The 14,951-nt window shown below is 44.6% G+C and overlaps 1 protein-coding gene across 3 annotated transcripts in view; it reads right to left on the bottom strand.

The window, feature by feature from the left end:
- The window catches only part of LOC138577868 (excitatory amino acid transporter 5-like), a 518,879-nt gene that overhangs the window by 245,474 nt on the left and 258,454 nt on the right, over nucleotides 1-14,951 (bottom strand). For all 3 annotated transcript variants that reach the window (XM_069649661.1, XM_069649664.1, XM_069649663.1), the window contains exon 3: nucleotides 9,007-9,219. In XM_069649661.1, the coding sequence (XP_069505762.1) occupies nucleotides 9,007-9,219 (213 nt within the window). The remainder of the gene's footprint in view (nucleotides 1-9,006; nucleotides 9,220-14,951) is intronic.

The raw sequence follows: 14,951 nt of genomic DNA, 5'->3' as shown, positions 1-14,951 counted from the left end.
CATGCGAGACGTGGTATACACCTTCTTTCAACACCTTTTCCCCATCCTACCACGTGGTATATACCAAAGAACTGCCCCCCCCTTCTCCACACGAACACTTTCGCACAACATGGATGACAACGGACTAACACCAGAGCCATTTACCTGACATGTCCCAATACAAGGGTCAGGCAAAGACAGGCCAGAATCACACACACACTGACGGCCCTTTCCCTTCCCCACAGGTGGAGCGCAAGAGCACAGGACGAGCAAGGCAGACCGCACGTCGACCCGGCAGTTCAAAAGGAGGAGAAAGACAGCACGAGTCGAGAGGATTTCAAGGGGAGGAATGACCTTGCCCTTATCGACAGTGACCTGTGAAGCCTCAAGAGAAGGAATCATAAGACGGCAAACAATAGCAAGCGTGTGTTGCTGCAGATGTCAACGGTACCCGGGCGCCTCCTCCGCTGACAGCCATGCCAGGGAGAGACGCATGGCCCAATGGTATCGGCCTTGACTCTGCAGACAAGAAAGCAAAAGCAGTTCATCACAGCCGGTGAGTCAAGTGGAGAGCTGATAAAGACACTGAACTGTGTTTAATGAAAGTAGCAAGCGGCTAATTGAACTTTGAATATACGAAGAACTGCTGAAATAAGAAAGGGGAAAGCCAGCGTAGCATAATCAAGCACCATGTGGGTGTTCACTTGAGGCGATTACCCTGAGGTTGAACTACAGTTACCAGAAGGCCTTGGGAAGAAGGTGAGAAGAGGGTTCGAAGTGGTGACAGGGGGGTCTTGTTAAATCCTCCGTACAGTCGAAAATCTTTGACCGACAGATGATTGGCAAACTAAGGGGAACGAATGCTGCATGATAAAAGTAGTACACAAAGTGTGTTGTAAAGGTTGGCAAGAGTCAACCCGGCAGAGGGATGCAAACAAGAAGGGACAAAATCTGAAGTCCCATGAACATTGTGTTGATAGGAGTGTTCCCGGTGGATGGATTTCCTCAATGAAATGTGTAAAAGGACATTGTGATTTGTGATTATGAGGAAAGCCATTGTGAATCCGAAGGAGGGTGGCTGATGATTAAAAAGGGGTCTGAGCCCGAAGGATGGAGATACGGGGATGGAAAGTCATCACCCAAAGTTCATTGAGAAAGGAACTGTTTCATTGATTTGTCGAGTACAACTTGAGAGGGGTTTGCACCCAGAAGAGGGGGACAGAGGGGTGAAACCGTCACCCAAAGCCATACGTGAAACAGAACTTTGTGTTTGGGGTTTGTGCCTGGAAGAGGGGGACCCAGGGGTGAAGACGTCACCCAAAGCCATGCGTGAAGCATAACTTTATGTTTGGGGTTTGCGCCCGGAAGAGGGGGACACAGGGGTGAAGTTGTCACCCAAAGCCATACGTGAAGCATAATTTGTGTTTGTTTGTTGAAAATGTCAGGCCCTCGAAAGGCAACAGACTTTTTATTGAAAAGAAACTTAACCATCGAAGAACCTGATAGACTGGAATGGAACTGTCGGCTTGTTCTGGGAAAGCTCGAGTGTGTGCTTTGCTCAGGAGTTCCATCTTGCCCCGTGCTTAACACGTGGGGAAGGGAGACCCCTGGCAATCACATCCTGACTTATTATTTGTGAACACTTCTTTCTTTATTGAAACCCCTGTCCACACTCTTTCTATAATTAGTTGTAAGGATTTGGCAGTAGTTTTCTTAGTGTATAGGCCTTTTACTTTGACAAGACGCCACACAAGGACTGCCTTATTTTCATTTGATGGTCGACGCTTGCTCCCATCTTCGATTTCGGTTTAGATTAGGCGTTTTTAAACCTGCATATTGTTTAAGTAAAGACCAATGAATCGTGATCACGTGTCTGTCCTTACTGTTGCCACCATGAGTTCCTTACAACTAACAGTATATCATCATCCACTCCTCTTGCCCTGACAGTCTCAATTTCATTGTGCCAGTCCTATACCGCCTTGTGATCAGTACTGCTTTCATTTCTTCTCTTTCGTGTCCCCCAAACACTGGAGCTCTATACCCCTCTCCCACTTTTCAACCCACTTGAAACCTTTTCTGTTATCCTCCAGTGCCTAATGAAATTGAATTCTTGTAATTTGTATTTTCGTAGCCACATTATTGTTGCATTTTAGCATTTTTTACAGTGCTTTTATGAATAAACAATACGAAAACAATACAAAACAAAATCAGTTGTGTGACTCAAGAATGCTTTCAGAACTCTGGTTGGTTGTCCAAACTTGCATGCATTTTGCCTCTGTTTCAATAAGGTTTAAGGGTTTTGGTTTCATTCGATAACTGATTTCATTAATAACAAGCCACCAAGAGTGAATGTTTTCTTCTTACTGAAAAACTGGTTTCATTTCAGCTGCGTTTACCACTATTGCAGAGAGAAGGTCCGAGCACTGTAGGGAGGGGGGGAGGGTGGTTAGAAGATAAAGGGAACCTACAGAGTTCTAAGCCATCATAGAATGTCCAAAAAATGTACATGTCCTGCCATTGTTCCAAGTAGATGCCTGCGGTAGGTAGGGGGGCAGTGATTACAAGTTTAGGGAGCATGCAGGAGGCAGAGATGCCATAAAATGTCCCACGCCCACCCCTCAGCCTATGTGGCTTGCATAAACTTGCTGTGTTTTTCACATTGTCTCTTTATTTTAACCAGTGCTTTCATAACACAGGATGCAGAAGACAACTTATTTAGTGATGAGATAATTGTGGGAAAGACTATCCTCTGACAAGGGACATCTTCTTTTAGGTATCAATGTCTGGTAATTTAAAAGCCCCCAGTTAACTTTTCAATCTGTCTTCCTTCAAAGAAAATGGAATCACAAAGTAAGCCTCATTATTAAACCTCGGAAGGCTGACTGTTAAATGCACAAACACCTTTTTGTGGCACTAGAAATGTCATTAACACCATGTATTTACAAGGCATGTCCAAACAATGACTAAAAGCAGGAAGCAGGTGGCGTACACCTTCAAGCTCTTTGGGCCCTGTCAAATATCTTTTAAGTAAAATTACCCACAGGGAGGTTTACATCAATGTTAAGTTGACCCATATCATGTGTGAACCAATCAGCCAGTCCTAGCATTTAGGGTAACCTCATATTGCCTTCTGGTAAATGTCGTCCTGCAATTATGATAAGAAAAACTACAAATACCGCAGAATAATACTTTCAAGATGTTCTGCAACCTATTCCGTCACTACTGCTTCTTAATAATGATGTTAGGTACAATAAATATCTGTTATTTACGCACCAGTACCAATCTACAGGGTGAAAGTGTGCATGCTATGGTTTGTTATGCGAGAAAAGTGGTCAGTGGTTTATCAAAAATTACTACCTTTTGTGGGTTTTTAAAAGAGATTCACTGGCACAGGACCCCTAACAGGGCCTTTTACATGCATATTTATATTTTAATGTTTCTACTTTTTAAATTGAATTGTACTAGTTGTGCATGAACACATTGTATCTGTGTTGTCTCAATGACATTGGGCCTCATTACGAGGAGGGCGGTAAGGGATTAATGGCGCTGGTAAAGGTGCCGGAGCCGTTAACACCTTACCGCCCTATTACGAGGTCTGCTCGCGGGACCCACTAAGGACGCCTGGTTTTGCCAGACGTCCTTAGCGGGTCCCTTGAGCAGCCCAGGATGCTAACAATGGGCCCGTCATTAACGGGCCCGTTGTTAGCATCATCCCCATTCTCATTGAGCCATATGGGGGCTGAAATGGGAATGGGGATGTACCGGGTCCGGGTTCCCTGAACAGGGAAATACCGGGCCCTCCAAGGTTGGAATGGCCTGGTACTTCCCCATTCAGGGAACCCAGACCTGGTACCCAGAAGGGAGGTAGCCATGCCGCAAAAAGCAGCATGGTTACCTCCTTCCTCGTAATGAGGCCCATTGTCTTTGTATGTGACGTTTATGATCCACCAGGGTCGAAATAAAGGATTGATTGAAAGTGTATACGCAGCTGTTATGTACTTTTGCAGATTACTGCGATGTGGCAAAGCATAGTATATTCACTTCTGACAATGATTCAGATTCATCCAGGAGGACTCGATTCACATACATGGAAATCTACATAAATAGATGTGTGTAAAATGCAAGTGTATGTTTGCATTACAGAGCTGCTTTCTCTGCTTTTCATCATGCTGCAGTCAATGAAATGAGTGAGTCAGAGTTGGTTATTTGCAACATCTATTTACAATGCTGCTAACATTGTGTTAGCAAGAAATTCATAAAAACAAACAAGTTGCGTTGAGCATATTAATGTATTCCCGGCCTATATGGTGGCACATGGGAACATGGTATATTAGTAAATGAGAACACTTAATGAAAATATTAAGCCTCTTCATAATAGGCTGTCATCCCCCTCCAAGAGTGTAATTTGGGATGGAGGAGTGTGGTGGTGTCACCTTCCCCACTCTAAAACTGACCAAAGAGCCTCTGGGTGTCACTCCACACAGGTAGACATGGTGCAAAGTGTCCTTTCCATTTGATGATCATGTTTGCCAACTTTCTGTGACCAAAAAGATGGAGGATTTTTCACGTTTCAAAAATAATTTGCATAAAATGCCATCACAGAAGAATACAAAACATACATTGTGGGCACCATTGAAGCATTCTAAAATACACCACCCATCAAACAACACAACATGGAAAGATGTTCAAATGTTAAAAATGTATAATTCTGAATGGTATATTAACACCAAATCCAATTACATAGAAGGTAATCACACAGAGCTGGTAGGCAACATTTGCCACTTCTCTGTCGCAGCAGCCTGGGCAATACATATGTATTCCTGTGGTGAAATTTGAACACTGAATGACATGAGACTGATAGCCCCCCTCAGTCTGATAGGCAGATGCTGTGTGATGGTGGTACGCTCTGCCACTGCCCTTCACTGGTGGTTCACCTAAGGGTTGTACCGGCAAGAGTGCAGGGCAGAGTCGCGTAGCTGTCAGGGCAGTGGATTGGTCTGAGCCCAATCAAAGGAATCACTCACCTACCAGCCCACTGTACAGACAGACTATTTAATGTGATGCATGCTTTGTCCTGCAGCCTGCCTTAGAGTCACATAAATTACCTGCCAATGTAAAAAGCAGTAGGATCTGCCACCCAAATCTATAGGCGTTAGGACTGCTTGAAAAGCAATAGCCTACTGCCTAAATCTGTAGGGTTGGCAAGTATGATAATGGTTAGCTCGGCTGCTCGTGTACACATACCAGCTTCACTGCATGGAATATACTATGCTCTCCACAAACTACATTATTAGCATTCTGGAGGCCTTGCCACTTTAACCCGAAATAAAGACATTTCATACTTGTAAACATGCACCATGTCATTTGAGGGATGCTTAACCAGCCCTCCTTTTTTCTTTACATTTAGGCACTTGCAGTTTTGCTTGACAATCCAGTTCCAGAATGCAAAGAAAAAGTTATCAGCGTACCTTTGACTTCAAAGTGTAGATCTGCAACACGAAGGGCTTTGTGGTATCTGTGCAGCTGTGTAGCTTCGATCGATTCCAAAACAGAAGTTTCATTCGCACCCAGGGAAGGGTGCTCAACCAATCGGGTGTCTGGAACAGCGGGCGAGAACAAACAATCCCTGCCTGTTGTCCCAGCCACTGAGGCCCTTCTTGGATGGTACTTTTTTCATTTTGTTTTTTTCAGTGTAGGGAGTCAAGAGGGAGCCTCTGCTCTCCTCCCCCCTCACCCGCCCCACCCCCAAATACTCTGATTGCCCTCCATAACCCCTCCACTTACCTGCGGGATAGGAGCATTGCCCTCTGGTCTTGGTGCTCCTCCCGTCTGGCGGCTATATACACGGAAAAGGGACTTAGTCCCCTTTCGATATGACGGTGGCCATCTTTCTTTCCCCTCCATTTTTCATCATTGCAGCTCGCACCCCCTGATGAAAAATTGTGAAAGCCATTCGCACCCTGGACGAACCCCAGAGTGCGAATGGCTTTCACGCCCTGCCAAGAGGGCGATTATGGCCTTAAACGGCCCACAGCCCGAGCTGCATTGGACTGGTGTGCCGTTAAAGGCCATGTCCGCCCTCCTGGCAGGGCATGAAAGTCATATTATTCTCTACGTGGAATACTGGTGGACAGGCAATTTATCATGTAATAGGCACTCACATAATAAGGTGTTTCTAACATAATGCTATTGCAATACCTGCATATAGATGAATGATTACGGTAAAGCTAACTATGGAAGGAGCTTCATGTGGAGTCTTGGGAGTCTGCTGTGCAGGAATCTGGCTCTGAGGGTCTGATTTACAAAAGCTTTTTTCAATGGGAAAACCCCATTAAAACGCTTTGCAAACCATACCATGCGTGCCTATTTGTGAAATTAACAATACACTGGACTACAACATTATTTAGTTGGGCTTGTACAGTTGAATAAGGAACAAAAACAAGTAGAAAGGACACTCCACCCAACCACCCTTCCTCATTTATCAGGGACCAAAATAAGCATTTGATGATCAGGAGCCAAACCTGCCTACATTTCACAAACAAAAACCCTGAAATGTACATCATGCAAGGCCACCCCCAGCCAAGAATCTACTCACCTTCCACACCCATCCCCACTCGAAGACTTCACCCTCCTGTGTACAAATAAACAATAAAAAACACCATGCTGTTGATTGAGCCTGGTCAGGAAGCCAGATATGGGCGGGATTTGCGTGCCATACTGGGTCTCCACCCATACTTGCATGTGATTAGTCCATTATTTCGCCAATCACATGGAGGCGTGAGCACTGCTGGAAAACCCGGAGGCTCCACACTGTTGTGGGGGTATTTGGCGGGGTAACCACAGATGACACGGAGCCAGGGATCAATGTGACTTCCCTTTACTTCTCTCATTCACTAACTGACTTCCTTTCTCTTGTCCCTCCCTTTCCTCCTCGCTCCTGCGCGCCCTCCCTTCATCACGTGTCTTGTTCATAAGGGGGCCGCCCAAAAATCTCCTGCTCTGTAACACACACTGTCGCCCGGAGACCCAGAGGATAGCATGGAAATCCAGAGTCTGCGGGATAAAACGCAGACCCTAGGTAGGTCTGGCAGGAGATAAAAGCAGCTCCTGGCTATCCAGTATTACAGAGTGAGCAGAAGCCACCTCTCCAGTACAAGGAGCCAGCACCTAGCGTGCTGCTAACCTAACTACCGCATGTGATGCAAATCATAACTCAATGGCGATGTATGCCCCACTTTGCTATAAATGTGTTCCAAATGCGTCCCAATGCTCTAATGTACACACTCGCAAACACACATGGTTAATACCACATAGGTAAATGTGTGTGGCACCAGATGACCTGGGAGTCAAAGGTAGCACCTACTAGTTGTTGGTGTCAAGCAACCAGGCTCTCCTATACCATAACTGGGAGATAAACAGTTCCCGGCTTGCAGCAATTTCAAGCCCTGTCTTTTTATATAGAGATAAAGAAGCTACGTTGCGATCAATCCTAACCATGTCGAGGTGTTGGTTTACATTTCCTTTTTAAGATGGAATGGCTCTGAACTCCTTCACTTACTGCAAAATGATTGTATATTGTATCTACCCCATGAATGGATTTTCCATGGTGCAATCGCAGTTGGATAGGAAAGGAGCGCTGTACAAAAGAGGGAGAGTACAAATTGTAGGGGGTTGGGGGGAGAAGAGCAGAATAATGGGAGTTGTAGATGGGGGTCTGCGTTTCGGAAATCAGCAGCTGCAATGTGTTCTTTGAAGAGCAGGGTCTTCCATTCCTCCCTGAAGTGCAAGGGAGATGGGTCCAACCTGATGGAGGGTGGACGTTTATTGCAAAGTACAAATGCCTAGTAGGAGAAGGACTGTCTCCTTTTGGCTTTTCTGCTTGCATTTCTTGGTTTCCAATCTTTCGATATTGTACTTCTAGTGGCATGTTGAATCCTAATGAGACAATTCGTCCAGGTGAGATGGCGCCTAGGCTGTCATGGCTTTGCTTATAGGTAATGCAGACTGTCTTTCATGTGATGCAGGCATGGCGAAGTAGGCAATGGAATTGAGTTTGAGGATGAAGTGGTCCAGTAACTTTTGTCATGTGACAAGAATGGACTGTAGCATGCTGGATGGCTATAAAAAGAGCAAACGTGGCCTTTGGGGGTCAGTAAGCAGAGTGTTGCCCCCATGCAGATATGGGAGGAACACAGCTTTGTAACCATGTATGAAGTTTGGTGCTAGGTTGGAGGGCCTCATTGTACAGAAGAGTGGGAACTGAAACGCTGAACTAATTTCATGTCCTTACATGGTTCAGTTGACACAGCATTAGGACAATATTATGTTGTTTCTTTAATCAACCTACAATTACATTATTTACTCGTTGCTGTAGCTCGGATTGTTGGAGGTGCACCATTAGTTACATATATGTTGTTACTGGCATAGAATTAGAGAACAATGGTTGTCTTCTATCCAGAAGCTGCCAGAAATGCATCAGAAACGCTTTGAATCATGCCCTGTCAAGGCCGGGCTAAGTCAAATGTGTTTGCATCAATTTGATTCTATTATTTTTACAGCCATATCTGTTTTAAACGAACTGCAGAGACATCAATATGCTGTGAGTCAGCACACTTTGAATTATTTTGTGATAGGACAGGCATATCCTCAGGCTCATACATGGACTACATGAATGAACCACATGGCACAATCAGAAAAAAACTTCCAAATTCTAAAAACAGTTGTACACACTTAAAAATATACCATTCTAGCATGTAGTCGTAGTGCAAGGACACCCTATTGGTGTAATCATGGTTTATGTTTAGAAGTTAAGAGAAAAAGAGACTACACTTAGGCTGTTTTTGAAAGCCAGTGCTTTCTGCACCCGGTGTAGCTCAAAAGGTGAATGACAAAAGACATGTTCGAATTTGGCAAAAACATCAGCCTGCCAAATAAATGCAAATTGATAAATACCAATCGTTTTTCAACTTTTCTTTTTTAAGGCAGACATTTTACATCCTAAACGTGACATTTGTTGTTAAAAATTACCTTATTAAATCCAGTAGCGCGTCTGCAGAACTTAGAATAGGCTTCCCACCGATGTGCTCTTCTTTTTGTGCCGCGGCTCCGGGGTGGATGCAGATAACCAAGATGATCCCCACTGCAACCGCCAAGAATGTGGTCCACAGATAATACGTAATGGTGATCAGCCCCATTTTGCCACACACCTTGGAGTCCATGGTTGCTAGGCCGGACATTAAGCTGCGAAGCAAAAGAAAATGACATTTTTAGCACCCAGAATGATGAACTCTCGTCAAAGACAGACACAGTGGCCTATTGCTCTGGGCTTGTGGGTTCTATGTTATTTAATTGCCTGGGGCATGCCACCGGGGTGGATACCGCATCCCGGATTCACATAGGTATGTGCTCAGATATGTGGTGGCTGCTGCACCAATTTCTCACGTGCCTGTTCTCCACTGTTTCATGCCAGGAACAGAAAGCTTAGTACAGACATGGGTCTTTCCAGACCCCAGAGCTGCATTAATGTGCCTGAAATATAAACTCCCGAGCTTGGCTTCTATTTTGTCATTTCATTGCTGCCTATGAAAACAGAGATGGAAATGTAAAAAATCTCATTGGCAGATATATTTATTTTCAGGCCAGTTGTTGCCAATACACACATGGTAGAGTGGCCTTGCTTGGTGCTGTAGTCCTTTGTTTGTTTCTGGCTTGTTTCCTTCTCCAACCCAGCCCTTCAGCAATTGGCTGAAGCAGTCAGGTGCCCCTTTGCCTCTGTCCTGGCAGCCATCTTTCCGTGCTTCTCTCTCCCTTCCTGAATATATTCTGCAGCCTTCCTGCACAGAGACCACTTGGTCATTAGTTGTAGGGCCTGGTAGGTGCATTGTGAGTGCTTTTCCTTGATTGCAGTTTGATTTTGGCTAGAATGTGGGTGCCTTTTGGAGGGATTTGTGCGTATATTGCAATCGTTTTTTTTTGGGCTGCTTGTTGATTTTCAGAGGGATTAATTTTTGTTTCCCTTTGACTCTTAACCCATTTTTTGTGCTGCCTGTAGTGTGCCCTGGCTTGGTGCTGTAGTCCTTTGTTATTGGCTTTTTTCCTTTTCCCACCCAGCCCTTTAGCAATTGGCTGAGGCAGTCAGGTGTCCCTTTGTGCACTAACCCCGTCCCAGCAGGCACCACAACCCGATTTCTTGTTTCTGCAGCTGCCTGCCTCCTAACCCACCCCCGAGTTCGGATTGGCCTAAATAACCCTTTTTGAGAACGCCCCGCAGGGCAGCCCCTGCCCAGGCAGCCCATGGATAAGGGCCCCAATGCAAAGGGCAGCCCCTGAAGAAGCAGCACCAGTGCGTGTTTGCCCATGTTCGCCTGGGAAGCCTGCCGCCATCAAACAACAGCGACTGCTAAGGTAAATTTGGAGTTAGCGGTGGTACATTCATTACTGTCCTCCATCACAGCTCCACCACTCTTATTACCTATTGTAAATATAGCCTATCTGTCTAAGGTATTCATATTTGTGTTAGTCAGCCATATCTCAAACTTTCCCTATTTTGTGTAAAACCTCACCTCTACTATTAATATCATATGCCTACATGCTGTTAGCTTGATTGTTTCATGTAGCTATACTCTGCATTTAGCAATTGCAAACGACACCCACATGTCTCACTTAGATAGAATTATGAAGATTAACCACGTGGCACAATTAGATAGATCTGTGAAGATTAACCATGCAGCACTTTTGGATAGATCTGTGAAGATTAGCCATGCAGCCCTTTTAGATAGATCTGTGAAGATTAACCATGCAGCACTTTTAGATAGATCTGTGATGATTAGCCACATGACACACTTAGATTGTGAAGTTCAGCTATGCAGCACATTTAGATAGATCTGTGAAAATTAGCCATGCAGCACTTTTAGATACATTTGTTGAAGATTAGTCACATGTCACACTTAGATAGACTGTTAAATTAACCTAAGATCAAATCCTATAACCCATACCAATCTCCACCCATGGGTGGGGGGAGGCCTTCACCACCTTACTCCCCAAAGACCACTAGACAGCAGTTACAGAGACATGCCACCACTATGCCCAGAACCCAGCGAGTGACTCACCACAGAACACCCCAGTACACAGCACGGGCAGAGACACCTTACAAAAATGTCAGAAGCAATGAGGTGAGAAAAAAACCCTACTAACCCAACCGCTAAAACCTCAACTCTCTGCATATATCTCTCAAATGCTTAACAAACACAACCAGATCTTTGCACAGAAATCCACAGGCACTTCCCTACACTGCACCAACAAAACAAACCATACATAGTCCCACACAACAGCACATGGGAGTCTACGATTCGTAAATCGCACCCATGCTCAGCGAACAGTGTTAACCGAACTGAAGCTGTCAACAGGACATCACAACTCTCGCTCTACCTTTTCAGCTATGCCCTACTAACCCATCTTACCCTCTTTCATTTCAGATCCACCAGAGCGCCAGGGGACCGCTCCGGTGGTGATAGTGCGCTGTATAAATGTCCTTTAACATTAACATGTGTATCACTATATAGAATTGTGTAGATTAGACACATAAAAGAACTTAGAGAGTAGCCAATGTACTAACCACCACGCTCCTGCTTCCTCTAACACACCGCTAAACACTATATACACCCACTGAGCTAGCCAACCTACTCACTAACACACACCCAATACAAGAAACACAAGCTTATAGTGACAAACCTGGACACTGGACCTTACCCATACAGATACAACAAGCCAGTGCGAACAACCTGAAATACCATCCAATCCACACATAAAACAGTCACATAGAAATAACCCAGACATTGGATCTTACCCGTAGGGATACAATAAGGGCACACAACCAACCATCTGCAAGCCAACACACACAGATGCCAGTTTCTCCTGGTTCTGACCTTATCCTATCACTCTTCCCTCACTAACCAACCCCATCCTCTTTCTTGCAGAGCCAAGTTAGCACCTGGTGACTGCCCTTGGGTGGTAGCGTTGCGCGGTATAAATCAACAGAACATAACAAAACGTAGCACTCCATCATGGGTTCTATCGGCCAATGCATGTTTAGGTCTGGCATAAGTGGTGAACACTTGCATATGGTAAGGGGGCCTGGCTGTGGGTCCACAGTAACATCACCTATTCCCTCCTCCAGCACGCATGTCATCGCTGTGGTTCAGGGGCCTTGCATGCTGGGGGAGATGCCAACGTTCAATTTCACATGCTGCAGCCGCAGCATTTTGAGAATTGGGCCCAAAGTGTATGTCCATTACCCTCCATGACCCCTGTCTCTGTGCTCAATGTCACTATTTTCCGTTCCCTCCATGCCTCCTGTGTGTGTCATCTACCGTCTGCACCCCAGGTTTATATGCACAGCCCGGTCTCAGCCCAATCTCTCTATTTCCCCTTCGCAATGCTTATGGCCAAAGCCTCTGGGCCCCACACACCCCCTGTTCTTACTCTCAAAACTCTGTAAACTCTCTGTTCCCGCCCCCCGTACGCCTTGATAATTCTAGGTGCCCGACTAGCGACCACCCTCCAAAATGAGCAAAGGCATTATAAAATTGTTTTTTATAGCAGCACGTTTGAGGGCAATGCAATTTAAAAGTTTTATTGATACACTTTTAGTGGAAGGCAGGGGTAAACCAAGCCTTCACCTTTGCTTTGAAAATATTGAAATGGACAATCGTAATAGAAAACCTGTTAGATTTCACGGTTACCTTGTCATATAAATATATCACTAAATGCAGCAGCACAATAGGGTAATTCCATGGTCAACGATAAATATGCATTCTGTTGTACACCATAACAATGCACTCTCTATGCATAGCTTTACACTATTTTGCAAGTGTGTGGCAGAGAGTATTCAGCTCAGCAAAGTGTGTCATTTTACAGTAAATTATGGCAAATGCTGAACAAGAGGAATGGGGTATGGACTATGTATTGACACCAACATAATCTGGTCGGTTTAGTAAACACTTTCACTACATTAATACAATTGTCAGACCTGTGACTATTGCCACCATTACCACAAACATTTTGTAAGCCCCTTATTAGAGAGATAGACGCACTCGCACTTTCTTGAATAGCTGCATTTAAATGGATGAGGGGCAGAGCTAGCTGTTGCTTACGGAAATGAACACAGGTGGAGCATGACGAAATAAGTTGAACAATGTCTGGACTCCATCAATTCATTATAATTCATTAAAATAATAACATTTTCGTGGTCAGTTTTTTTTTATTATGCATGGCACTTTAAGTGCAACAAGGGTGTTGCAATATCCAGTTCATACAGAACAAGCTGGACTCATTAGGTAAGTCTTGGAGGTAAGTTCCATGTATTAAGTTCATATTTATGAACTTGTAGTTCTCAACCATAAGTATGAAAAGTGATCTGCACCCACCATCTTCCGCCACCCAGGTAGCCAGCTCTGACTGACATTGCTGGAACACTATGTGGGGGAAACACTGTGGATGACGTCACAACCCTTAACTTCACATGCGCATGTCACAGCCATACCAGCAAGTATACAGAAGAGGCAAGGCAAATGCCACACAACTCTCCCATTTATACACATACACACACACATACACACACTCTCTCTCTCTCTCTCTCTGTCTCTTTCGCTCTCTCTCCTGGACTAATTGACAAGGGGAGAAACGTCGCATTTCACAAGCAGCACACATGGCACAGATGCACCAAGCCCAAGTGTAACACATGGAGACAACTGGACCAAGCACAAACAACACACATGCTGGCCCACAAAGATGAAAGCACCAACCATAGACTTACATCCACAACACCTCCTACTAACAAGTCTGATTCTACACAAAGATACCATTCCATCCTTAACAATTTTGTCCTTAACCACACTCGTAGATGCCATTCCGACCTCAACCACACTCGAGGATACCATTCCATTCTCAATCATGTCCACTGGGACAACACACGGTGTGTCCTCAATCATAAACATTGGACCAACACATGCTCAGATGAGGACACCATTCTGTTCTCAACCACAAAAAGGATACCTTCTGTCCTCAACTGGTGTCTGATACATATATGCTGTGAGAACACTTTTTGGTCTTCAAGCACACTTAAGGATAGATACCATTCCATCCTCAGCCACACATGAGCATATCACTCCATCCACAACCACAAACGAAGATACCACTCTATCCTCAATCATGTACACTGGGATTGATTGATTGATTGATATTTTATTTCTATTGCGCTCATACACAAGTGTTTCAGAGCGCGACAAGGCAAGGGAGGGGAACAGGGGAGAACAAAACAGCAATCTTACTAGGCCCAATGACATTGAGAACACGCAAGTGCATCGGAGAGGGGGGAGGGAAAAAGTGCATGGAAGGGGGGAGAGGTGGAAAGTGTGAAGCAGAGGAGAAACAGATAAATAACAATAAATAAATAATAAAGGCAACAAACAGTGGTAATGCAGCCAGCAATTTGCAAGTGCTAGGTTTAAGGCAGGAGACAGGTTAGGTCCGATAAGTGCAGGAAGAAAAAGGGGGGGCTGTATGGGTACAGATACAGACCCCAATGCAAGGGGTGGCCCGAAGGCAGTGTGGGAGGGACAACACGAACACAAAGCTACCATTCAATCCTTAATCATAAACGAGGATATATTCTGTTCTCAACTGGTGTCTCTGATACGCATAAACTATGAGGATAGACTCCGTTTTCAACAACACTGGAGGATACCATTGCTAATCCACTGTGATGTACATGTGTGGGTTCAAAAGTTGGGTAAGCAACATAATTGAAGAGTGCTCAATCACTGATGCTTTCGGTTAGCATAAAATGTCTGAATTCTCTTAGAAAAAGAACAGAAACTTATAGACAATTCACAGATATTCAGTATCTCTGGAATCACAATCATTTAATTGTATTCAAGTGTTGGTGTTTGTTTATGGAGGTTTGGGAGCATTCC

This window comes from Ambystoma mexicanum, chromosome 1p (genome assembly GCF_040938575.1).
Source record: "Ambystoma mexicanum isolate Mex_15411 chromosome 1p, UKY_AmexF1_1, whole genome shotgun sequence".
Lineage (NCBI taxonomy): Eukaryota > Metazoa > Chordata > Amphibia > Caudata > Ambystomatidae > Ambystoma > Ambystoma mexicanum.
Note: the sequence above shows the minus strand (reverse complement) of the source record. Positions and strands in the feature narration are given on the sequence as shown.